Raw genomic sequence first — 25680 nt, forward strand, 5'->3', positions numbered from 1 at the left:
ACCATGGAGGAAGCAGGAGCATTGGTGAGATTTTGAGGACGGAAGAGTGAAAGATGAAGTGCTAAATCTGAGAGTGTGGCTGCTAAAATGAGCTGCTGAACATCAGAGAGCAGGAATTACTGCATTTCCTGAGATTGCTGCAGAACCTCTGAGCCTTTTATTTTTTAGTAGTAGAAATCCACATGGGTCTCAAGAAGTGTTAAAATAACAGCTTTTGAAAGCAACAGTTTTCCATCAAGGCAAAAATATATTTTATATGCATAAAATAGGTATCTTATGCTCTGTGTTTATCTGTTTTGCCCATTCCAGGTCCCCTGAGCAGATAATGCTGCAGTCTCAGCTCCCACAGCCTCCACCCTCAGCTCCCTCTCCCTCCACCCTGGCTGCTGTGCTGTACATCATTTCCAAGGAGCACAGTTGGGTACTGGACTGTAATTTCTCATGCAGCTCAGATCAAGTCCATTAGTTTATTTGAAGGTTAGGACCAAGACCATGGAGGTGCATGAGGAGCTAATAGACAGACCGGTGCTCCTGCTGTGCTCACGGGGGCTTAAACCAGGGAGACAATAGTCAGGCACATCCATATTATTTTCACCTTTTGCTTCACGATTTGCAGTAGTCTCATTCATAAATGACAAAGAAACAGCTCCCTGCTGTGAGGTCCTCATACCACAGAGAGCTGTAATGAGTTTGTAACGAGATGGAGATAAGGAAGATTTTTTGTGATTACTCAGACAAATCTCTGAGTGCAAATCAGAGATGTGCTGAGCGAGGGGTATGTCTTTCCATCACTCTCCATGGCTTAAACATCTGAGGATACTTAAGGTATTCTCATGGTATTTTGCAAGAAGAACTCAGTAAGACAAAAATGTTCTAAATGCATCTTTATGGATTTCTTGCCTTCTGTGTGTGTCAGAATCTTTTGTAATTTGACAGCCACTAGCAGTGATTAATGGCTTGCAATATGGCTAGGGGCAATGTGTGTTTCAAAGTCAGTATCAGGGAAGCCTCTGTGATCTGGGAAGTCTTTGGCTCTGGAACTGTCTCCTTGCAAAATCAGAAACAAGTGTTTTGCCTGCGTGCTCCTTGAAGAGCTCCAAATAAACAGCTGGAATATTAATGAAGATGAGGGTGAAAAACAGGGGAATATTCACCTTGGAGTGTGGTGCTAAACTAAGATTTAAGGGTTGTTTCTGTTTCAGTCTTTTATGACAGCTATAGTAAATTTATATTTTTCATATGTATGCATATATATTCGTGGAGGTGTATACATATAAATGCTCCAGAAAGAAATATTTTATTTTCATTTCCTTAGAAGAATCAGGTGTTTTCTGTGTTGAATCTTAGCATGGGTAATATATATCCAGATATTAAAGTAACCATGGCAAAATAATTAAATAAATATTTCCAAAGATGACTCCTGTACCTCATTCACTGTTCTTTTCAAAAGGTATGGTTATGAACAAACTATTTACATCCACAACTACATGCTCTACAGGATTTCAGGTACAAAAAAATTAAAAGGTTAGGGAATTACAATAAATGGGTTTACTGCATCCCTGTGTAACATAAATCTCTTTTCTATTTGCCATGTCCTGTCATTCTTAATTAAAACATCGGACCACACGTACAGTCTGGAGCAGCTCAATTATGAAAGGTCAGATCCATCAGTTTATTCCTGATTGGTTTATTAATTACTGGCCTTGACTCTTGATTCAAATCAACACTCTTTCCTCAGGATAAAAGTGGTTATTATGTTACAAATAATATACTGTACTTTTAAACAAAAATATATTGGAAACATTTACAAAGAAAGCTTCCACTTGACTTGGCTTTGATGGAATTATGTTCCCTTGTGCCATGAAGCCTGACTTTCATAGGTGACCACTGGCAAATTTCTAAACAGTGTTGTTACTGAATTCTTTTAATCCATAAAATGAACGAAAAAAATGTTTGGCTTTGTAAGGATGTTTCAAATACATAACTTTCATCCACGGTTTTCAAGATATTTTTAAATGGGATTTCTGATGGTTCTCTGATATTTTCTCATGAAAACTTTTTGCTTGCAAACCTGCTGTATTGTGCTAGCTGATGTGCTCCAAAGTGGAAGAACTTTTGATGGTAAATCAAAACCAGATCTACAGAAACAGCTAAGTTGTGTCTGGAGACACTGTGGATGCTGTTAAAGACAAGGCACTAATGGATCTATCCATTAAAAATAAGAGAAGGCAGGAGCTTGCTCTTCCTTTGTTATTTTACCTATGTGCTTCAGCAATTTGGATATTGCATATACCTGAAAGCAGTGGCAGTTAAGAAAGGCTTTATTTATTTACTCCAACAGTAGATGCCTTTTTCAGCTGATGAGAAAGGGCAGACTGATCTTGCTTTGCTCAGCTGCTCTGCTTTGGTTCATGAGCTCTTGGGCTGGGCTCCTGTCCCCTCTGCCTCAGAGGATGGACATCACCGCTGGTCTGAGCCTGGGGAATGTTTCACCCTCTTTAGCTGTTCCTGAAAGGAAAAAAAACCCAAAAAACTTCAAAAACCCCCATCAAAGCACTTCAAGTTTAGGCACATAATTATCTTCCCAAGATTTGGCCCGAACTGATCCCAGCCTACGCTCCTTCCTCTCACGCTGTCGTGACAGGATTTCAGTCAGGAACACGCGGCTCTCTCTGCCTGCAGAGACGTTCGAGCGGCAGCGGAGCCCCCGGCCAGCCGCGCTCCGCCGAGCCCCGGACCCCCAGCGCATCCCGCCGGGGACCCGCCCCGGGTGGAGCCTCCGGGGGAGCGGATCGCGGCCGAGGGGCCGGGCCGGGCCGGGGGCGTTGCGGGGCTCGGGGCGGGCCCGGGCGCGGCTGCGGGGGGCGGCGGCCGCCCGGCCCCGGCTGCGTGAGGCGCTGCCCGCTCCGCCGGCCGCGCCGCCGCTCCGGGGATCGCCGCTCGCCCGCCGGCACCTCCCGCCCGGCGGAGGGGGGCGCGGAGGGCTCTCCCCGCCATGGCCTTCACCTTCGCCGCCTTCTGCTACATGCTGTCGCTGGTGCTGTGCGCCGCCCTCATCTTCTTCGCCATCTGGCATGTGAGTACCCCAGCCCCGCAGCCCCCGCGCCGGAGGCGGCTCCAGCCCCGGCCCGCGGAGGGTCCCGGTGCCGTGAGGGAGCGGGGCGGGCTGAGGCGGGGGCGAGCAGCCCCTGGCCCGGGCAGCCGGGGCGCAGCGTCCCGCGGTGGGGCCGGGGCGGACGGAGCTTGCCTGAGACCTCCGTGTGGGGGACGGTGTCAATTACAGCGCTGGGAGCGCACGGAGCCGCGGCCACGGGGCTGTGGCAGCCCGGGGACCGTCTGTGGCAGCCCGGGGTCTGTCCGTCCGTCCGTCTGTGGCAGTCCAGGGTCTGTCCGTCCGTCCGTCTGTGGCAGCCCGGGGTCTGTCCGTCCGTGGCAGCCCGGGGTCTGTGGCAGCTCGGGGTCTGTCTGTGGCAGCCCGGGGTCTGTCTGTCTGTCTGTGGCAGCCCGGGGTCTGTCTGTCTGTCCGTGGCAGTTCGGGATCTGTCTGTCCGTCTGTGGCAGCCCGGGGTCTGTCTGTCTGTCTGTGGCAGCTCGGGATCTGTCTGTCCGTCTGTGGCAGCCCGGGGTCTGTCTGTCTGTCTGTCTGTGGCAGCTCGGGATCTGTCTGTCTGTCTGTCTGTGGCAGCCCGGGATCTGTCTGTTTGTCTCCGGCAGCCCGGGGTCTGTGCCAGCTCGGTCCCCGCTGTCCCGGCCCCGCGGTGCTGGCGGCGTTCGGCGCTCTCCAGGTAGCATCGTCTGCTTCTCTCACCTGCGAACAGAGCGCTGTGACGGGGAAACCACCCCGTGTCTGATGAAGCAGATACGGTGTTTTCCCTTAATAACTTCCTAAAAACTTGGGTGAGAAACTCTCTCGTCCTTCGGATACGCGACCCGCACGCACATTGTGGTCCACCTTCGTTAATTGCACTCCACAGGGCTGCTGCTCGCTCCGTACTGTTCTGGGTGTCTGTGGTAGGCGTAAACGTGTAACTCTGAAGATGTGAAATCATTCTAATGCGTAACTTGCAATTCTTTTCAACTGTTGCAAATTTTAGAATTAATTACACTTCGTGTGTGCTACACGATGACTCCGTGCTGTAAGCATTCAGGATGGAACAGGGTAAGTTGGAATATAGAGCGAGTCTCATGGATGCTTCTACAGCTACCTGATGGAGTATGATTAAAAGAAAAACCCTCCTTTCACTAACAAGCAAGGGAGCTGCAGAATTTGTTTTTATTGAAATGGAAGTAAAGCTGCTTGCTTAGTTGTATTTGCACTCTGAAAGAAATCCTTCTGTTGCAAGAATGCTTTGAAATTTAATTATTTTATACTCTTTGTGGGACTGTTACGAGTTCTTTTTTTATTATTTTTTTATTAAGGAAACCACAAAGCTGTGATGGTATTGCCAAATGCTGTTGTGATGTCAAGTACTGCAGGGCTGGAAAGGATCTCTAGCAGCCAGCTACTGCACTACTCTGAAAAAAGGAGTAGTAAAATTTAGATTATTACTCATGTTTTCTCTCCTCCTCTTCTGCAAACCTTTAGGTCTCCAAAAGTGAGAATTCCACAGCTTCCTCAAGGGGCTTAGAGTTAGAAGTGTGTTCTCCTTTGAATCTCTAGCTACAAATTAAACTGCAGCAATTTTAATGGTTGTTTTATGTGTTTTAAGTCTGTCACTGTGTCCTCTTTTTTTTTGAGTCTGGAGTTGATGTCCTGTGAATTCATAAAGGACTTACAGCAAATCTAGCAAATAATTCTCCCATAAATGACTGCAGTTACTGCAAATTTACTCTTATTGAAACATTTTTTAAACTTTCATTCTATAAACTCATGAAGAGCAATACCTGAGTACAAGAGCTCTGTAAAGGCAACTAGGAAAGAAAACCTTTTCTTGATACACTTATGTTTATGCTGCATGTTTCTTACATCTGTTAAAAAATTGTTGAGGGATTGAAATGGAAAATGGCTGGAAATGCTCTTGTGTTGTAAGAGAGAAAGAATTGGCACTATCTTTTCTAGTAAATAGAAAAATACTAATAAAATACATGGTTTGTGAAGGAAAGTCATGGAATAACAGATTTAACACCCTGCCAAAATAAACTTTTAGGTGTCCATGTTATCCACATACACAGAACACAAGCATTTTTATTATCCTTTCTCTATGAACTGGTACAGTCTGGTTTCTTCTCTAAGTTATGTATTGAGTCATAGGAGTTTCTTTCACCTTAAACATCTCAGTAGTGAAAATCTTCCCAAGAAACAAAACTCCTACTCCTTCCCTGTGACCTGATTTTTCTTCCACTGTAATATACTGGTAAGGGACAGTAAATATATTGCACATAGGTTCTAATAATGGCAGAGGAGTGTTCCAGTGATTGTGTTGTTCTGTTTATTTTTTTAAGACATTCTGCTGCTAAGAATAAGCTGAGTGTCCCATCACTTTGGAAGATTTCTGAAAATAAGAATTTATATTTTGCAAATTATTTTAAAGGATAAGAAAAAAACTGTAGCATTTGGACTTGATATTGTTCTAACCCGAAGCTGAATGAGGTTTGGGCATATATCTGGAATGATTTAACAGCAGATTAAGTAAAACTTCATTTTCTTCCTGCTGGCAAGTCAGATGAATTATGAGTTTCATTCATATTGATCTAAGAAGTATAATAAAAACTGTACAACCAAAACAAGAGAGTAAGATGAGGACTTTTATTTTTGGACACTGTGCTTTTCTGGTGCCTTTCCTCTGAGAAGTTAGACTGTCTGTACATTCCCATGCTCCTTACTCTTTGGAAGCAGATAGAATGAAGCTGCTCAGAGCATTTTAAAGGAATTGTGAACAAAATGCACACAATCCAGATACCTGGAATATATTGTAATGTTTTTCCTGCCTCTGAGTGATTTTCTTGTATAGGTAGCCAAAGGAGTCTGTCATAAAAAAACCTCCCAACAAAACCAAATTAGATATTATCAGAAACATTTTTAAAGCTCTGAACAAGAATTATCTTACTGTATTATTGCTGGAATTTCACTCATATATATTAAATGGAAGAAAAAGGCTTGAAAATCTTCATGTACTGCATTAAACCAATGTGACACTCTGTGGTGCAGGAATTTTTACAGCATTTAGGTTGTTCAGTGACCACATTACCTCTGGGTGCAATGTCACAGTATTAGAAACACCCTATAGAAGTGTGTGATACAACTAACAGCAGAATTTGCTCTACTAACAACATAATTTGATATTCTCATCTGATCTTGTTGGAAGCTCAAGAACAGTGTTAGTCCTCCTACTAACCATCACAGGCACTTTGTTTTGCTGTCCTCAGCTCTTTTTCTTCTCCATATACAACTTTTTACTGATCAGTTTTATTCTATTCCTAAATGATATTGAGCTGAGATTTTAGCTTCTTGCCAACATTGAACCGAGCTGGATCAAGTCTGTTTGAACTCCCAACAAGACTTGACACACCACATTCATTTCTAGTGTAGCTCCACTGAGTTGTGTCTCAAGTGAAGTTAACTGAAGTTGACCAAGTTGTGCCTTATTTCTCCTCAGTTAAAAAGGGATATGCTTGTGTTGAGTCCTGCAGCACTATGCTCCCTTAAAGCATATTGGTTTTGAGTAATCTGAGTCCTTCCCTCCTGGTGATGTTTTAAGATGAAAAGACTTGCTTTGAGATTTGTTATTTAAAGGAAAGCTTTAAGAAAACAGCTTTTCAAAGTGGTCCATGGCAAAGCAATTCATAAGTACCAAGAACATTACTGTTAAAAAGAAAAGAATTTCTGTGGTGGGCCATCTCTTTTTCAAGTTGTACAAGCAAATCTTTGCATGTGACTGCTTCATAACCTAAGGATTGCCAGAAAGTTTCAGGGGTATCATGCCAGTGAAAAAATTGGCAGTGCCAGTGTGAGAAGTTGTGCCACACTGGATGCTTTTTGGAGTATTTTGATATAGTGGAGAACACAGATGAATCCAGGAGCAGCCCTTTGGCACAACAAGAGCAGGGTGTGTTCAAAGTGATGGCAGCTACTTGAGCCAAGCATAAGGAGAATAAAACAGCAGAGGATGGAGCTTTCTTGGTTTACGCCCCCCACACCACCTTATTTTTCTTTTGGATAGTATTAATCTTGATAAACTACTTAATATAACTTTGGCTTCACTTAACAGTTACAAGTTCACAAGTATAATTAAAAACAGTGGCAGGCTGTGACTGAACAGAGTAATTTAGGCTAAGATTGACTTGTAGTTTTAATCAAAGCATCCTTTTTTTTCTTGCAAACACCAGGGAATGAAGCCCTTGTGATCTGTATTCAGTGTTGTTTCTGCTAATGGCTTTATGTGTTATGTTTATCAGATACCTTGAGTTATCTATGCCTTGTTTTCTCATTTGCAAAGTGTGAGAACTAAACTGCAAGTACTGCCTGTCACTTTATTTAAGACAATTCTTAAAATGTCTTTGCTTTCTGACAGAAGGCGCTATACACATGTAAAATGTTGCCACTTCTGGTTTTTGTCACTGTAGCATCCTGGTGGTGTGGACTGTGTTTTATTAGCACTCAAGTTTCAATAGCTCAGGTAAAAAATTCAAAAGCTCTCAAAGAGTTGCGGATGCAGAATTTGATGAGTATTTGGTTTCTGACTTACTTAGGCTTCTTCATAAAATTCCTAGTTTAATTTTTGATAAATTGTACAGCCTTAATTTTGAAGATACATAGAAAGCACATAAGCTTGGCTTGATAGCAAATTCAGTTGAGCAAAACACTTTGGTCACAAACTTATCAATGTTCTCTGTGTATCTGTGTCTTATTGTTTCTGTAGCTTAGGTTTGGAGGAGAGATGTGCCCTACCTGAAAGCTGTAAAGAGGTCTGTGATCTGACTCGAACCTGTGCCTCTCTCTGGTGAAGGCTGTCAATCATCTCAATTTAACCTCTCTGCAATGCTTTAGAGCCTTTCTAGAAAAGAAAGTCTGTAATCTCTTTGCAGACTTCTGGTCAAGCCTGAATTCTTTTCAGACATTGAAGTTCAGTTCTGTTCTCTAATGAGTCATTAATGCATTTCTCTGAGAATGTTGGATAATTATGTGCTTAAAAATAAAATCAGATTAAGGCTTGATGAAGGGGAGCACAAATGCTATTGCTGTGTGTTATACATATTTCTTGAAAATGTCTTTTCTTGCCTAAGCAGCTAAGCACATTGTCCCTCAAGGTTTTATAGTCAGGACAGTTTAAGGAATGAGTCTGATGTTTCCACTCTTTTTAAAGACAGAGCACAGCCAGATTGCCCTGGATGTAACATAGCTTGACAGTTCCCTTACAACTTTTCTTTCAGAAGTTTGTCACATTAATGCTGACAGACAGATATTAGGCCAGGCAGCACAGGCTGTGGAGCAAACTGTATCTTTTATATTGGAAAAGAGGTATATCTCAGTTTATTAACCTTGCCATGCTTAAATAATAATTAAAAAGATCATAGAAGTCAGTCTGTGGGTTCCAGCACAGACTTAAGCAGCATCTCTGTGTATGCTTGAACTGTCATGATGAGATTTATTTGGAGAAAGATTTTAAATTGTGTGTGTTTGCCACTGGCTGTAATTCTGGATGCCTCACAAGTCACAGTGACTCCATTATCTGTGTAAAATAAATTATTCTGTGGAGTCTTGTGCCTCCCACAATATGTGCAGAGAGCTATTTAAATCTTATTTGGTTGTCACATATCCGAGGGGTTTTTGGTCTTAGGATTAGTTGTAAAATCTACTTACTAAAGGGATTTATATCTAAATTGGTAAAGAATGTATTTCTAGTGCTTTTAAGTAACTGCTATGCTTGTTAATAAGCAAGGCAATATAGCTGTCATATTTTATTAGACCATGAGTAAAACTCTTAGACTGAGTTGGAGGCATGAGTTTATAGCTCATTACATGTGTTTGTTTATTCAGCCACCACATACTACATTAAATCAAATTTAAAACATTGAATTCAGCCTTCAGACCTCTGGCTTAGTGGATTACCCTCACCCCAACATAAATATCCTTTTAGCAAAGTATTTTTCAGAAGGAGGAGGAAGCTCAGCAGAGAATGTTTTCCATACAGATAACAGACATCTCTTTGACCCATTCCTCTTTGTCAGACATGCCCCTCATTTGTAACTAGTGTGGCTGCTGACAGCTGGAGGTGACTCTACCAGGCAATGGAACTAGGTCTCATTTAAGTTGTAAACTGGGGATACTGGCAGGCTTACTCTTCTGGTGATGATAGTTTGGAAAACACTTCCAATTTCTGTGGAAACAAAGTGTCTCTCCCACATGAAACAGGTAAGAATTGTTGTTACTTCCACTCTGAAAAGAGTCACTTAAAGTCACAGGGCAGAGTCAGCTGATGGGGTAAAGGCAGAAGAATGTCAAATACTGTTTGATTTACTAGGTCACCTTCCAGGGTTTCACAGTTGGAAGTTCCCCGTTAAAAATTCAACTTGTGACCGTGATGGTGTGCAGAGAGCAAGAAGCAATTTTATTAACTGAGTGGTTCCTGTATTCCTTGATAGTAGTTACAACTTCAGAAATGTCTTGTTCCTGTTAAAAGAAATGGTAAAAGGTTCATAGAATATTTTTGATTGGAAGAAATCTAGGAAATCATGCAGTCAAATCTCTTCTTCAAGGCAGGCCTAATTTCAAAGTTAGGCCAGGCTGCTGAAGGTCTTGTCCAGACCACTTATGAACTCTCCATGGGTGGAGAGATGGAACACTGCCTGGATGGATGAGGGGAGAGCTGTGGATATTGTCCACCTCGACTTCAGCAAGGCTTTCCTCACTGTCTCCCACAACATCCTCGCAGGCAAACTCAGGAAGTGTGGAGTGGATGAGTGGACAGTGAGGTGGATTTGGAGCTGGCTGAATGCCAGATCTCAGAGCGCTGTAACCCGTGGCACAGGAGAGTGGTGTCCCCTAAGGGTTGATACTGAGCCCAGTGTTGTTTGGCTTACCCATCCATGACTTGGATGAAGGGGCAAATGCGTCCTCAGCCAAGTTCACTGGTGGCACCAGGCTGGGAGGAGTGGCTGATACCCCAGAGGGTTCTGCAGCCTTCAGAAGGACCTCAGCAGGATGGAGAGATGGGCAGAGAAGAACTGCCTGAAGTTCAGCAAGGGCAAATTCCGGGTCCTGCACCTGTGGAGGAATAACCCCAGGCCCCTGTGCAGGCTGGGGTCCAACCTGCTGGAGAGCAGCTCTGTGGAGAGGGACCTGAGGGTTTGGTTGGGCAGCAAGCTGTCCCTGAGCCAGCAGTTTGTCCTTGTGGCCAAGAAGACAAATGGTATCCAGGGATGCATTAGGAAAACTGTTGCCAGCAGGTCGAGGCCCATGATCCTGCCCCTCTGCTCAGCCCTGGTGAGGCACATCTGGAGAGCTGTGCCCATCTCTGGGCTCCTCAGTACAAGAGAGATGTGGAGCTGCTGGAGCAGGTCCAGTGGAGGCTGCAAAGGTGATCAAGGGACTGGAGCTTCTCCCTTCTGAGGAAAGGCTGAGGGAGCTGGGTCTGTTCTGCCTTGAGAGGGAACCTCATCAATGTCAGTATCTGAAGGGAGAGTGGCAGAGGTTGGACCAGGCTCTTCTAGAGTGGTGCCAGTCAATAGGACAGGAGGCAATGGGCAGAAACTGATGCACGGGAAGTTCCACCTGAAGATGAAGGAGAAATTCTGTACTTGCAGGTAATTGAGCACTGGGACAGATTGCCCAGAGAAGTTGTGGAGTGTCCCTCACTGGAGATATTCCAGAACCATGTGGACACAATCCAGTGCCATGTGCTCTGGGATGACCTTGCTTGAGCAGGAGGTTGGACCAGGAAAACCACTGTGGTCCCTTCCAACCTGATCCACAGGTGCAGCTTCTGACTTTTATGTCATCCTCATGGTGCATTCCCCTGAGAAAAGTTTTGTGCTAACTTCTATGGAACCCACCCCACGAAACTGAATGCAAGGTCATGGAGAAAATCCTCCTAGATGCCATGCTAAGGCACGTGGAAAAGAAAGAAATGGTTGGTGACAGCCAACACAGCCTCACTAAGGGCAAATCACACTGAGAAATTTGGTGACCTTTTACAACTGTGTTGATGGATGAGGGAGGAGCAACAGATGTCATCTGCCTGGACTTGTGCAAAGCATTTGACACTGTCCTGAGTGGCATCCTTGCCTCTAAACTGGAGAGACATGGATTGGACAGATGGATAACTCAATGGAATCAGCTGGACAGTTGCACTCTCAGAGCTGTGGTCAGCAGCTCGATTGTTGAGACCAGTGACAAGCAGTGTTCCTTGGGGGTTGGAATTGGAACCAGCGCTGCCAAACCTCTCTGGTGACATAAGGGTGGGACCAAGGTCACCCTTGGTGTGTTTAATGACACCAGGCCATGGGGTGTGATCAACACGTGGGAGGGAAGGGATGCCATCCAGAGGGACCTTGACAGCTGGAGACAGCTGTGTGTTGCAATAAGGCACGAAAATGAACGACACTTGCATGCTGAGATGTCCAAGGCAAAAAAAGGCCATTTCTGGACCTCCATATTTATAGAATTCTAAAAGTGACCGTGGATTGGAGGATGAAATTGCCACTTCTCCAACCACACTGGTTCATCAATTCTCTCTTCCTCCAGAAGGGAATGCAAAACAATCATTATTTACGTGAAAGCGCGTGAGAAACTCCATTACAAAAATGTAAACATCAGAAGGCTTAGAAGAGCTTTAGAAGAACAGGGCAACAGAGGTGGGCCTGTGTGAGCCTTGTGACATTCAACAAGGCCAAGGACCAGATCCTGCACCTGGGTCAGGGTAACCCCAAGCACAAACACAGCCAGGGTGGAGAATGGATGGAGAACAGCCCTGAGCAGGACTGGGGGGTGTTGGTTGATGAGAAGCTCAGCATGACCTGGCAATGTGTGCTCACAGCCCAGAAAGCCAGACATGTCCTGGGCTGCATCAAAGGAGGTGTGACCAGCAGGTCAAGGGAGGGGATTCTCCTCCTCCACTCTGCTCTCCTGACATCCCACCTGGAGTGCTGTGCCCAGCTCTGGAATCCCTAACATAAGAAGACCCGTTGGAGTGTGTCCAGAGTAGTTCCACAAGATTTGGAGCACCCCGAGAAGGCTGAAAGAATTGGAATTGTTCAGCCTGGAGAAGAGAAGGCTCCAGGGAGACCTTACAGCACCTTTCAGTACTGGAATGGGGCCTACAAGAGAGCTGGAGAGGGACTTTTTACAAGGAACAGAACAAGAGGGAATGGCTTTGAACAGAGGATCAGTTTAAATTCAGAGAGCCGTCAGTGCACTTTGTGAAGTTAGGACAAAAGTCTTTACATTTTTCTCAGCTTCCCATTCAAAAGGTATTGCTATAAAGCAAGGATTTATTTTAGGATTGTCATTGTGGAAAGTTACATTAAAATCACAAAACATTTACAATGGAAGTAGGTTTTCTCAGCAAGATACTGCAGGAGTGCTGAACTTGTGGCTGCAGTTTTGATAATGTGAGCACATGAAGCAGAACGTAGGGCAGATGAAGAGGTAGTGCCATCGCTGGGTTCTCCCATTGTACACAGTTTGCAACTCCCTCACCAATGTAACAAGTCATGAAAAATCTGAGTTGGTCTTGGATCCTTTTGTATTTCTATGCTTTTGCAGGTCATGTCATATTCTAGCTGTCAAATATAGGTTGGGCTTTTTTAAATACGTCCAGAAGTCTAAGCACATTGCTGGAGAAACCAAATCTTAAAGAATTAAGGAAACTGACAGTAAAATGGTAATAATTAGTAACTTATAGCCCTTGCAATTATCTCATACCAGATAGTGTGCAAGTGCCAGGCATTGTTGATACAAGCACCATTTTTTTAATAGAATGACATTTGATTTTTTAAATGCATTTAAATGCCAACCATCTTCACGCTGTGTGTGAGTCACAGTTTCAAGTGTGTAATTGTTTAGTCAATCTTCTGTTGCATTATTATTTTATCATGCTATGAGTTTGGGCTAAATAGTTCGCATTGTATTACCATCTAACTAGAAACTTCTTTATACATTCACAGAATGGGCATTTATAAGCAAACATAATGAAGGCTCCATTGAAATCAATTTGATTGCATGTGCTTCAGAGTTGTTCATCCCTCAGTATTATATAAACACTATTAGTAGATCCTTTAGAAAATTGATTTGCTGATCATCCAAGTGACAGGCCTGTTTGGAGCTATGCTGAAATGTATCTTTATCCTTAATCATGCTTTTGTAATTAAACTAAGGAGTTTTATGAGAACATGGCTGAACAGATGAGGATGTTTTTGGGTGTTGTTCTTTTAATCTCAGTTTTTGATGACTTTTACACGTTGTTGTGTCCCTTGCCCTTGCCTCTTTTCTGCAACCACAGCTCCAGTGCTGCTTTATTGCTTCCCCTTGCTTTAGCCCTGCAAACACAGCTGTGTAGCTGAGGGCCATTTCACATGTGTCTATGTGTGTGTCTTGGCCTTGGAGTTATTTCCTCCAAGTTCTGCCTGGCCTCTTTTTGGCCAAGAAAGAAAACTTGGGAAGGTCTTTAATGTTGTCATCCCTGCCTGGTGCTGCCTGCATTTAGAAGAGCCCCTGTTCCGTTGTCCTGCCTCTTGCTGGTCCAGCTGGGCTCCTGCTGTGCCCCTGAAAGTCAGGAAGCACAGATCCAGCAGAATTTCTGCCTCCCACGGGCTTCTTCCTGAGACAGCTTTAGTAGAACCCCACTGCTGAGTGGGTAACGGGGAATAAAAATGATGTGGGAAGGGAGAAAATGGAACTGGGGGAGGGAAGACTTCAGGGAGAAAGATGTGAAGGAAAGAGGAAATGAGAGGAAGAAAATCCACGTATGAGCAAGGGGACTAACAAGAGGGAAGATTTCTGTGTTCTCATTCTCATTTGGGAGGCAATTATTTGGGCAGAAGAGGCTGCCTGAAGCCAGAAGGTGTGGTTAATTCAGGTAGTGGATGTTTTTGGACAGCCCATGTTATGAGTCTTCTGTGTGGGTATGGTGTAATGTGTGACATGCTTGAACAGATTTTTTAGTGACAGAACCCAGATTCCTTTATGTGACTCCTGGGTTTTTGTGAATGTGCATAAATTGCTGCTCGTAGGAATGGAGAACACGGGAGAGGGAGGGAAAAGTATCAGCAGCAATGAGAGGAAAACTAAGGAGTGTGTGGGGGAAAGGAAGGCAATGCTTCTCCCAAGCATGTATCAGCATAACAGAACTTTAAAATATCAAAATAATAACTTGTAGCAATGTGTAGGAGTCTTTGGAAGCTCAAGAAAAGAACAAATTGTGTTGTGGTGATAAGACTGGATACTTGCTTAGAGACAGAACCAGCCAGCTGGCCAGTCTCTCACCCATGACTTTTATCTACTGATACTGAAAAGAATCTTCTCTTTTGATCTCATTCTCTTACCATCTTCTTTGGGGCAAATATTTTTTTCTAGTTGTACCTATTTTGGTACATTTTCCCATCTGTTTACTACCCTTCCCTGAATTTATTCTGCAGAAGCAGTCTGTTTATTCCGAGCTTTGGATTTTCAGCTTTGAGCTGTTAAGTAATAGAAAAAGTGCTTCGGTTCACTTTGAGAATAATTTATGAAGATGGAGCTTTGTGGCTGTAATGCATCTGTGTGTTTCTCCTTGCATATACTATAATTCTGATGACAACTAAAAGATGAGTAGAAACATTGCCTGGGAGCACACTGCATTTGAAGTGAGATAGATTAGAGATTATTTGTAATTTTGAGGAAAAGCAAGGGCAGAAGAATAAACCCTCACCTCCATAGGTAGGCAGTTATCTTGCTTCCATACAGAATAAACCAGAATAAAGCAGCTATTGGTCCACTGTAAGCAGGCCACCTTTCCTGCTCCCTTGTGCACCTGGCCAGCCTCTTGTACAGGTGTTTCACCAACTCATGTCTAGCCTGTCCCCAGTTTGGTGTGGAAAAAAACTGCATAGTGAAGAATTTGGCCTATGCAAGTAGCAGATGTACAAATCTGTAGTGGTGCATCTGTGATATTGTGAGAAAGACATTGGAGTTAATTTCTTACTGTGTTTTTTTAGTTGATATGGAGTTTAGTATAAAGAGAAGCAAGGGCAAAGCAGTGCTATCTCTGGTGCTGAAAGCAGAGTTCTGCAGCCTCTTCTGGACATGGATAGAAAGTAACACTGCTTTCATCTCCTCCTGCTTGCTTGGGGGACCTGCAAACCAATTCATCTGCACTAGATATTCCCTCAATCAGAGCCACAGATCTGAGTTTGACACCTCAGCTGTAAAGCTTGGATCCAAACTCCCATCATCTCCGCTTGGCCCATTGAAGAGATCAAGAGTAGGGATGAAGTCTTGGCCTAAATTTATACATATTCTTGTTCAGTTTATCTGCAGATGTGGTCCTTGTTTACATCCTTTCCAGGACAGAAGAAAAAGCTGGTGCAAAAATCTGTAAGACTTTGTTCCGATGACCTTTGCTTTGATCAAGGCACTGGAGCATCTCCCTTCTGAGGGAAGGCTGGGGGAGCTGGGCCTGTTCAGCACCAAGAAGGGACAACACATTGGGGACCTCATCAAATGTCTGTCAGTATCTGAGGGAGGGTGCCAAGAGGACAGAGCCTGGCTCTTCTCAGCGGTGCCAGTCAATAGGACAAGTGGCAATGGGCAGAAACTGATGCACAGGAAGTTCAGAAGAACTTTCCTGTGCAGTGACCAAGCACTGGAACAGAATGGCCAGAGGAGGTGTGGAGTGTCCCACACTGGAGATATTCCAGAGCCAGGTGGACACAGTCCTGTGCTGTGTGCTCTGGGATGACCCTGCTTGAGCAGGGAGGTTGGACACACTGTGGTCCCTTCCAACCTGACCCATTCTGTGATGCTGTGATGCCTTTTCTTAGTTTGCTGAGTATGTGGCTGTGACTGGGAATCCTTGTTGTAGCAGGTTGTTTTCGAGTCCCGACCATCACATCAAGTTAATACCTAACTAAGAAGTGACAGCATTCCCAGTAAGGACATGTCAGTTTGATGTCACTGGTGCTCTGTGAATAACTGATCTCGGGGTTTTGGTGCTGAACTGAAGAGATCAGAAGCAGTTAGAGACTGAAATGTTTAAAAGGTTTTGATCTTGTTATCTAAATTGAAAAAACCTGTTTGTTTTATAAGGAATCCACATTAAATACCCCAGTGCATGTAGGAGGAGGAGACCATATGCATGAAGAGAATATTGGCAGCATACTTGTGTCAAAAGCACAAGGAGTGTGGGAGATTTATACTCTGTTCCCTATTGCTGCAGAGATTCCACCTGTATTTCCCCCAGCCTACAATGATGCATAGATATTGTGCCTTTGGGGCTGGTGGGAAACACTGTCAAATGCTCTGTAAGATTTTATTGGAAAAAAGAGAAGAGCACACATACAAGTGCTTGGGAATGCCAACCATACCTGCTGCCTTTGGTTCAGACCCTGACATTAACTCACCACTGACCCACGGAGTCTTCAGCCAAATGAGGTAGAACAATGGTTTCTACCACACTGAATGTAATTAAATGGAAGCATTGCATCTCTACATCCAAGAAAGCTTCCCTTCTGTTCAGATGGTGTATTCACCAGTTCAGGTGCTAATTGAAAATGTGGGGTTTTTTCTTCCTATTGGTAGCAAGTGTTTGTGTCCCACTGAGGGGTGAGCTGTGGAGTGTGTTTGATTCACAGAACACTGCTGCTTTCTGAACTGGTTCCCCGTAGTGAATGCAGTAAAGTAAGGTGTAAAAAAAAAAAAAAGGGAAAAAAAAGAAGAATCATGACAACAAAATGATGAAATCCTTTGAGAGGGAAAGAAGGATGGCAGTCTGGACACACCTTAAAAATTCCTCCTCTGCTTGAGGTCTGTTTGGAAATGTGTTCTAGCTGCAGGGAGCAAAACTATTAACCTATTTAGAAGCAGGCTCTGTACAGCTATATTAGCGTCATCCCTCCTGCACAGCTTGCTGCTTGTCTTCCTTCTCTTAACAAAATGCACTTTATATGTGCACAGCTGAATTTTGTCTGGCTGCATTTCAGCTGGTGTAGACTGGAAGACAGCGAGTGGGTATAAAGTTGTGATAAAAGCCCAGGTCATCTCTGTCTGTGGTGAATCAGTGGGACATTTGTCTCTCTGCTGCAGGAGGGGGTTGACATCTCAGATTCAGGATGACTGGGGAAGATATTTCAGTATCTGTGGTGAGTGAGTGAAATCTGTGACCAGAGTCCTGTTGTTAGCCAATAAAAAGTGTTTCACCTTGCAGTTAGATGAAATTATTTTTAAAAGCCCATTTTATACGAGTTGTAGAAATCTGTCAATAGATGCTTGTCAAATCATCCTTCTGGAAGCATTGTGTGCACAACAGAATTTTGCAGTTGCTGAGGGCTTTTTAGTGGTTTTGTCAAAATTAATAACATGAATTCTTTACATTCAGGAATTAGGTTGCTTTTCCAAACTGTGATCTGCAGTGTTGCAATAATAACTGGTACCATGGACACAGTAACTTTCCAATCAAGGCACCCAAAGCTTGGTACAGTGTGGTTGTATTCCTGAAAATAAATTTCTGTATTTTTTCCCAGTGTGGATGGAGCTTTTCATGCTTGTGCCAATAGGTGTGGACTGTTTTGAGTGACTGCCAAACAGTTATTCTTGATTTTTAGTGGTTTCCCTTGCACCTCACTGCAGGCTTGGAAATCTGATTTCGTGTAGCTGATGCAGTAATATTGCTTTTGCCCGTCTGTATAAAGTTGGGGTGGTTTTTATTTTGCTACTTTTTCACTTGCATAGTTTTTATCTATGCAGGGAAAAACAGAGGTGTAAATATAGCAGTGCAGGCTGGCATGTTCGTGCACACATGCTCTCAGCAAAAGAGCCTTCCTCTATGGATTTTAATCAGTATTTACTTACAGCAGTACAATTATACCTCTGTATTTCCACTGGTAGGTAGGAAATAATTTGGAGTCATGTTTACAGAATGGAGATTATGCATTTTTAAATTTGCATACTGGACTTTCTATTAGAAAAGCCTTAGGATCTGGCTTAAATATTGGAGAAATTACATTAAGATTTTCATTACTTTAATTAGCTTAAGCTTCCAGTTAGAGACTAAAAAGTTTAAATCATGTTGTCCTAAATGTAGCATCCTTTTACAGACAAAAGATCTTCAGTAAAGGGCTATAGACTCGGTGCTCAAGTGTTTGTGCAGCACTGGATAGAGCCACATTTTGGATTTCTGTGTGGAGAGTTATTTGATGGTGGCAGCATGTGAAATTCAAGTTAAGTAGAGCAAGGAAATGTCATACAGTTGTTAGTGTGAAATCTGACAAATAGAACAATTTTCTACCCTTGAGTGACTTAAAACCATTTGCAACCTTAATCCAAAAAGGCTCTGCTTTAAGCAGTGCTCTGCTCTAGAGATGAACAACAGCACAATAATCAGGCAGAAGTGCATGGTTTCACTTCTCATGTTATCAGTGTACTGACAGTGTCCTCTCTTTCCCTTAAACTTTATATGGTGCAACAATCCAGAGGCTTGGTTCTTCTGCCACTGATTCTGTAAATAATTTAATTTCTTTGAGCTTCATTTTTCCCTTGTATAAAAAATAGAAATTATGTTTCCCTTTGTTAAGACCTTCATTGCCTTGGAGGCAGATCTATAACTGCAAAGCATTGTTAATTATTATTGTTTACTTTTGTTAATATGTGGTGAATTAATTACTCAAAAAATGAAAAAGAAGAGAAGAAAGGAATACTTTCCATCTCACTTTTTTCTTTGCCCTTGATTTGGCTCTATTGGTAATGTTCTCATCAACACCAGCATGTCAGATCCACTGGTCTGGGAAGCTGCTGTGTAGCATAGAGAGGTATGATGAAAACCAAGACTGGAGACTTCTTTCCCTTTTTAATGGGAGATGCTTAACAAGTGGATATAGATAAGAAATACAACATGATAAAAAGCATAAAATTCACTGGAATTTGGGGCAGGTCACCCCTCCATTCATACGATTTTGAAATATCTTTCATGCTTGGTAGCATTAGGCAGATCAATTCAACCAGAGAGCAAAGAGGGATGAGTAACACCTCACAGATAAATTTCTTGTTCACGTTCATTTCATATAATTATAAGAATTGGGTAGCAAAAAAAACCATTCTATCAATCTGTCAGTTTGCTGTTGTCCCTGTTCTCTGTAGCTCTTTATGGGCTCCCTCACATCCAGGCAGTGACTTCCCTTCCCTTCCAGGTCCTTTTTCATTCCTCCCTGACTGACTCTTACCTGACTGACATTTTTTCAGTTGCTGCTTCTGCCCAACAAAATCCAGCCAAGTACCTCAGCCAATTTCCTCATGATTCAAACACATTTTCCCAACACAGTTAATATCTCTGGATGCATTGCTGGGCAGCCATGAAGTTGAGGAGCTCCTAATCCTGCCTTCTGTCCAAGTGCTGACCTGGGTCAGTCAGCCTGGGTGCTGTGAAAGCTGCCTGGGAGAGTGGAGGGCAGACAAATTGTCTAAAAGAACCATTAAAGACAGCTCCTTCAATATGGGATGGTGGTGCATTGACAGGGTGGTGGCAAGGAAGCATATGTTAGGTGTTACTGTTCTGTTCTGTGGTTGGTGTGCTTGTCATCAAGTTCTGTTTTATCTTAACTTTCCTGAGATGCCAGTAGGCAATAATATCCAACTTCTTTGCTGTCACTGCATTCACACCTACACCAACTTCACTGCCACCCTAAACCACCACATTCTCAATTAAAATATGTTTCTGTAAGTGCTCAGTGATTTTAAAAAAAAAAGTATCTTCCCTAAAAATGAGATATCATAGCTAATTTCTAACATCAAGGTAAATTTTCATTTTGGTGGGTACATAAGCATAAAAAGAAAGCAAAATTCATGTTTGGTCTTGTGTGAATACTTCCTTATTCAGAACTGTTATGGTCTCTCTGATAAGCAGAGAGAGTGCAGGCAATTAAAACAAATTTTATAAATATACTTGCAATTGAAACATGTATTGTCATCACAATCTCATTGATGCATTATGTGCATAAATTGGGGCAAACTCCTTGCTGGCTTGTACTGGGAGCTTTGAGATTTGCAGATGGTGTGAATCACCAGAGACTGCAAGCAGTATTTTTATAGAACTTCAGTTTTATTAGGTGGAAAACACACACAAGTACACTTCTCTCACCAGGAAAAAGCATGGCTAGGGCAGAGGCAGAACAAACTTCCTGCAGTGATTTGCAATGTGGATTCACAGGGAAAATTCCCCAAGACAGAAGGTAATGCAATATCCATTGTCCATTCAATCCCTGGCCTGTTTCTGCAGTAATTATAAAAAATATTGCTAAACATGATGCACTTTTTCTTTTCCTCATAGGGCTTTGCAAGTCAACAGATAACTTGGTGTTTTGGGTTTTTTTCCTTCAAGTTCTTAAATAAATGTCAGATGGTCCTTATTCTCTATCTATGAAGCTGTGTACAACATTAATGTTTACTAATAGAAATAAATCTCTCCATTTTGTGAGAACCAGTCTCTAGTTTTCACGTTTCCATTTGGAAACATGTTTCCAAATTCTGCTCAGCTTTGTGTCCAGGGGCTGGTCATTTTACTTTGGAACAGTGTTTTTATTGTGTGGCCTTTGCAGAGATTGGGTTGCTGATGTCCATGCAGGTGCATGATTTGTGGTCTTGATTGCCACCCTCCATCAAATTAGATTGGATAGCTGAAAGATAATGAATGCTTTATAAAATACATTCATTTACAGGGGTGAAACAATGTAATTTCTTAAGAAGTGCCCTGCCTGGGATATATTTTATTGTCTCAAGGTGAGATGAGATGAACTCATGGTGATGGTGATCAGCTCAGGACGCTGTGAGTGTGGCAGGTTCTGAGGTGAAACAGCCCCTGAGCATGTCCAGGTGCTCTCCTGGAGCACTCAGCAGCTCTGCTCAGTGGATGTGTGGGAATCGGGATTATTGGATTTGTGGGGTGCCCCAATGAAGGAAGGAATGATGAATCTGACTCCATGTTCTCAGAGGGCTAATTTATTATTTTATGATACTATATTATATTAAAGAATACAGAATGGATACTTACAGAATGCTAAAAAGATAATAATGAAAACTCGTGACTCTTTCCAGAGCCCCGACACAGCTTGGCCCCAATTGGCCAAAAAGTCAAAACAATTCACAGAAAACCAGTGAAACAATCACCTGTGGGTAAACAATCTCCAAACACATTCTACATGAGCAAAACACAGGAGAAGCAAATCAGATAATTATTGTTTTCCTTCTTCTCTGAGGCTTCTCAGCTTCCCTGGGCAAAGGGATTTTTCAGAAAGTGTGACTGTGACACAGGATGAACTGCATCCAGCTCAAAAGGGAGCAGGCACGAGGTTGTTCCTCTGGCTGTGGTCAGAGCACTGCAGTTCCCCTGAGAGCACTGTGAAATACTTCATGGAAACAAGTACTTGGTTATTTGGGGTTTGGGTGGGAAAATGGCAGCTCCAGCCACTCAACGCCCCAGGCCATTAAACTGCCACAGAATGAGACTTATAATTGAAAGAGGAAGATGTTTCCTAATTAATTATGCAAACTCTGCTGCAGCACAGCCCAGCTGTATTTTCAGTAATATAAAAGAATTTGTTGCACAATTACTCAGTGTGTTGTGAGCAACTGCTAATCTTAAGAAGCTACACTTTTACTCAGTTGTGGTTTTAGATTTAGGACAAACCACATTGTAAGATCTAAAAACAATGAAAAAAACCCCAACACACTCCATTCTCAATAACAAAACAGAAGAAAACCATGGCCCCTAAATGCTTTGGGAGTTTCTTTATATTTCTCTAATTCTGACCCTGCCTATGCTTTGTATTTTTTCACTGTAACTGAGAAATAGGAAATAGGAATGTGCTTTTTCATAAATTAAAATAGGCATTTTCATGTCATCACCAGACTATTTCTGGAGATTTAACAAAATATAAAAATGTTATGGAACTTTTTTAAAAATAAATTGAGGAGGATTTATTTTTGTCAGCCTTCTTCCAGAGAGACACTGAAACTTTCATTGAAGAAACATTCCTCCAGTCATGTGTGCTTGGAAGCAGACCTCAGTCTCTTTCAGGTGTAGCAGGAATGTCTCTTAACGTTGTCATAACTTGCAGGCTCATCTCAAAAGGTTTGTCTGTGAGACTGTTGCATTTACACTTACTGGTTCTGTGAAAACCATGTGCTAAAATACCTCTCAGATGTGTTTCAGTGCACTTACTTATAATGCAAGCATAACATAAATTATGTGCCAGCAAATAAAGAGTGGGGGTTTGGCTGCAGAGCTGGGAATGTTGGTGAAGTTAAAAAAAAAAAAAGCAGGAAAAAAAAGAAAAATATAAGTAAACATAAATGTGCAGTGTATTTGAGGCTAACCTCTTTTCCATCCTTCCCCCTTTCTGTCAGTGCTGATGCTGATATCCAGTTGCAGAGACACCCAGTTCTAGGTGTGTCTGACTCACCTGCTCACAGGTAACCCTCTTAACAGTTGCTCCAGCTGGAGGATATGAAGACCTGTCCAAGAAATATTAAATACAGAGGTGTCAGGAGCCTTATTCTTCACAAATGTACTGCAAGCCCCTCACAGCTTCTCTCAGTTGTTCTTTTACCATTGTAGATCTAATTCCTAACTTGGAAAGATACTGCATCCGTAGGGAGAAATGCTTCACTTGTAATCACATTTTATAGTTCCCTTTGTGGTTTATTCTGCCACTTTGACTTGTCATAGTTGAATAAATTGAATTCTGTGGAGTGCTCTTGTAAAATGCCACACTTTTGATTTTTAAATGAGATGTGTTTCAGTAGGATGAGTGCAGCATTAGAGCAGGATGTGGAGAGGTGCTGAAATTCATGGATTGTAGCTCTGGGTTTTATTCTCGAGCGTCTCACCATATTATTGTGATTCAAGAACAGGCCATTTTCAGGTTTTCTGTTCCTGCCTTCCATCTCTGTTAAATGAATGTGTTTTGGCTATGCAGCAGGTCTGTGCTGACACCCAGTTGGCTCCTTTCTGAACAGCCAGCCTGCAGGCACGCTGCTACACATCAAGGAATGGCTGTTGCACTCATCTGCTAATTACCAGACCTGCTGCCTTGTACTTCCATCATCTTTTATTAAGAACAGACACTTTAGGCTGTAAAGTGTCTAAAAAGGAATCAGTGTTTTAACATCTGTTTATGTGGTGCCTGTCAGGGATCTTTCCTTCCTTGGGTGAAGCAAGACAAAAGCAGCAGAAAAGGTATTACTAGAATGCAAACACCAAGTTAAGAATATGCTTTGAGATTTTTGAATGAAGTGTGCTGAGGATTATTACAGCTAGTTTCTTTCCAAGAAAAGAGTCTTCCAAGAAAATGCTAGCTCTTCAATAGGTCTAACTCAAGATCTTCCAAGAAAATGTTATAAAACACTATTGTTTTTATAGACAAATTGTCTGCTGTACTTTAAAAGCACCAGTGATTACTAGATTGTCTCAATCCATCTGTCAATGGAGGAAACCACAGGACCTGAGCAAAAGACATCTCTCCATTAATGAGGTGTGAAGTAAAGTTCTAAAACCCTCCAGAATTTAGGAAGGGCATGTTTGCTCTAGAGTGCTTTGCCTTTTGAGAAGTGTGCTTGTTAATGAATAGCAGCTTAATGGTGAAGCTGATACTAATTCAGAATTAATATCTGAGGTAGGTTTAACAAGGGATAAAAATCAGCTGTTTATGTACTAAACCTGGGACATCATATCAGATGCATCTCTGTGTTTTAGGCAGCTAATGACTTTTTCCATCAAATATGGAGATGTATTCGTTTGTGAAGCAGTTTTGTGTCATGTGGAAATCTGAAAAAAGAAATCTTGCTGATTTGAAGGAAGAAATATGGAAAGTAGCAGCACTGAAAAGGCTATAGATATGATTTTGCAGAGTGACAGATTAATGAGTTCTAGGTGTCATACGTAGGAGTATCCCATGTTTTGTTTTAACTACTTACTTCTAAAGGGAGTGTGTCAGGGAAGCTATTTTCCTGTATTTTCCCTGGAAAGTGAGGAAGGCAGGCAATACATCTGATTAGCCCCTTAAGGAAAATAAGTGTTTGAAGGAGCATTCATTACAGGACTTGAAAAAATTGTTTTTCAGATAATTGCCTTTGATGAGCTTCGGACAGACTTCAAGAGCCCCATCGACCAGTGCAACCCAGCCCATGCAGTGAGTACAGCCTGGGGGCTGGGGCTGCTCCAGAAACAGGGAGCACAGAGCTCTTGGTGAAGGATGAGTGTGGAAATGAACTGGGAGTCTCTTGTGAAGTCAGCTGTGGTTTGGAAAATTGATTTATTGGGCCAGCCTGAGGAAGCCAGATGGCAATTTTTATGTTAATGGCTTTCCTCTTTGCTGAAGGAGGCAGGAAAGTAATTTGGAAATTCAAAAGCTGAAGAATGTCATATGATGCTAATGCTTTCTTTTTCACCTTTTCATTCTGTGACACAAGTTTTCCTTTTTTGAAACGCTTTGCTTTCTCTGTGTTTGAGCATGGGATGACTACTTTCTCCCATACTATCTGTGTCAATGAGCCAAAAACTTGAAAGAATTTGTTAAGAGCTGTGTGCCTGAACTTCTCTGTCCCATGGCAGGCCTCTGGACTCTCCTATGCTTTAGGAGTAAATATCATTTTCTGCTGCATCTGCTATAGGAGAGCATTAAGTGCCTTGGATTGTAAACTCAGTTGTAACTAATGAACCAGAAAGGCAGCCTAGATTTAAGCATATCCAAATTCCTCTGTTAATTAAAGCTGTAATCTAGGGTGATTTAGCTGACTACAGCTGCACGTGCCAGTTTGTACCACCAGAACTGAGAGCAGAACTTGGCTCCCCATCACCTCACTGGGAATGACAATGATTGTGGCAGGTGCTAAATTTGATCTCTACAGTAGAGTATCAGGTTGTTGAATTGCCTACAACTGATAACCAGATGCATTAGCTTGTACTTTGCCACTTAACCTTGTTCCATAACTCAGCTGAGGACATGTACTGCTTAGACCACTGATGATTTTAAGCAGGAATATTTATAAATAAATATATAAATTTATAATCCTAGAATATATATATATATATTTTTTTACTGTTCACTAACACATAATCAAAGAATGAGAAAAAAAGAAGGAAATTGTATGAAGAAATCCTATAGAGGACATCAATGGATGTCATCTGGTTTTGAATTTACTGGAAGTAATCTGATTTTCAATCCACTTTATCTGTTTTTACTTCCTATCTGAGAACTACACACTGAATTTATACGTACCAAATTCTAGTAAATTGTTCACTTCCGAAAAGTTGGGATGCTCTATGGAGATAATCTCATTGTATTTTAAAATGGTAATGGAATTGGTCTCCACGATAAAAAAAAAATTAACAAGACTCCAAAAAGAGGCACAGTATTTTTCTGGGGCCTATCGAGTTGCCACTGCCTCTGTGGCTCTCAATGGCTTAAACTTGGGGACAGAAAAGGAAAAAAATCTATTTATTTGGAGATTAGAATTAAATTTGCCACAACCTTGAGTTTTAAAACATTTGAAAAGCA

The 25680-nt window shown here is 42.3% G+C and overlaps 1 protein-coding gene across 3 annotated transcripts in view; it reads left to right on the top strand.

Annotated features, from left to right (window-relative positions):
- Positions 1-2636: 2636 nt before the first annotated feature.
- Positions 2637-25680, top strand: part of CNIH3 (cornichon family AMPA receptor auxiliary protein 3) — a 49900-nt gene continuing 26856 nt past the window's right edge. For 2 of the 3 annotated variants that reach the window (XR_013181553.1, XM_054630001.2), the window contains exons 1-2: positions 2637-3076; positions 24244-24312. Coding sequence is in view for 2 of the 3 variants with exons in the window: in XM_054630001.2 (XP_054485976.1) it covers positions 2996-3076; positions 24244-24312 (150 nt within the window). In the remaining variant the exon portion in view is untranslated. Of the gene's footprint in view, positions 3077-4088; positions 4160-24243; positions 24313-25680 lie in introns of those variants that run through there. The other variant, XM_077176120.1, reaches the window with a different exon arrangement.

This window comes from Agelaius phoeniceus, chromosome 3 (genome assembly GCF_051311805.1).
Source record: "Agelaius phoeniceus isolate bAgePho1 chromosome 3, bAgePho1.hap1, whole genome shotgun sequence".
Taxonomy (NCBI): domain Eukaryota; kingdom Metazoa; phylum Chordata; class Aves; order Passeriformes; family Icteridae; genus Agelaius; species Agelaius phoeniceus.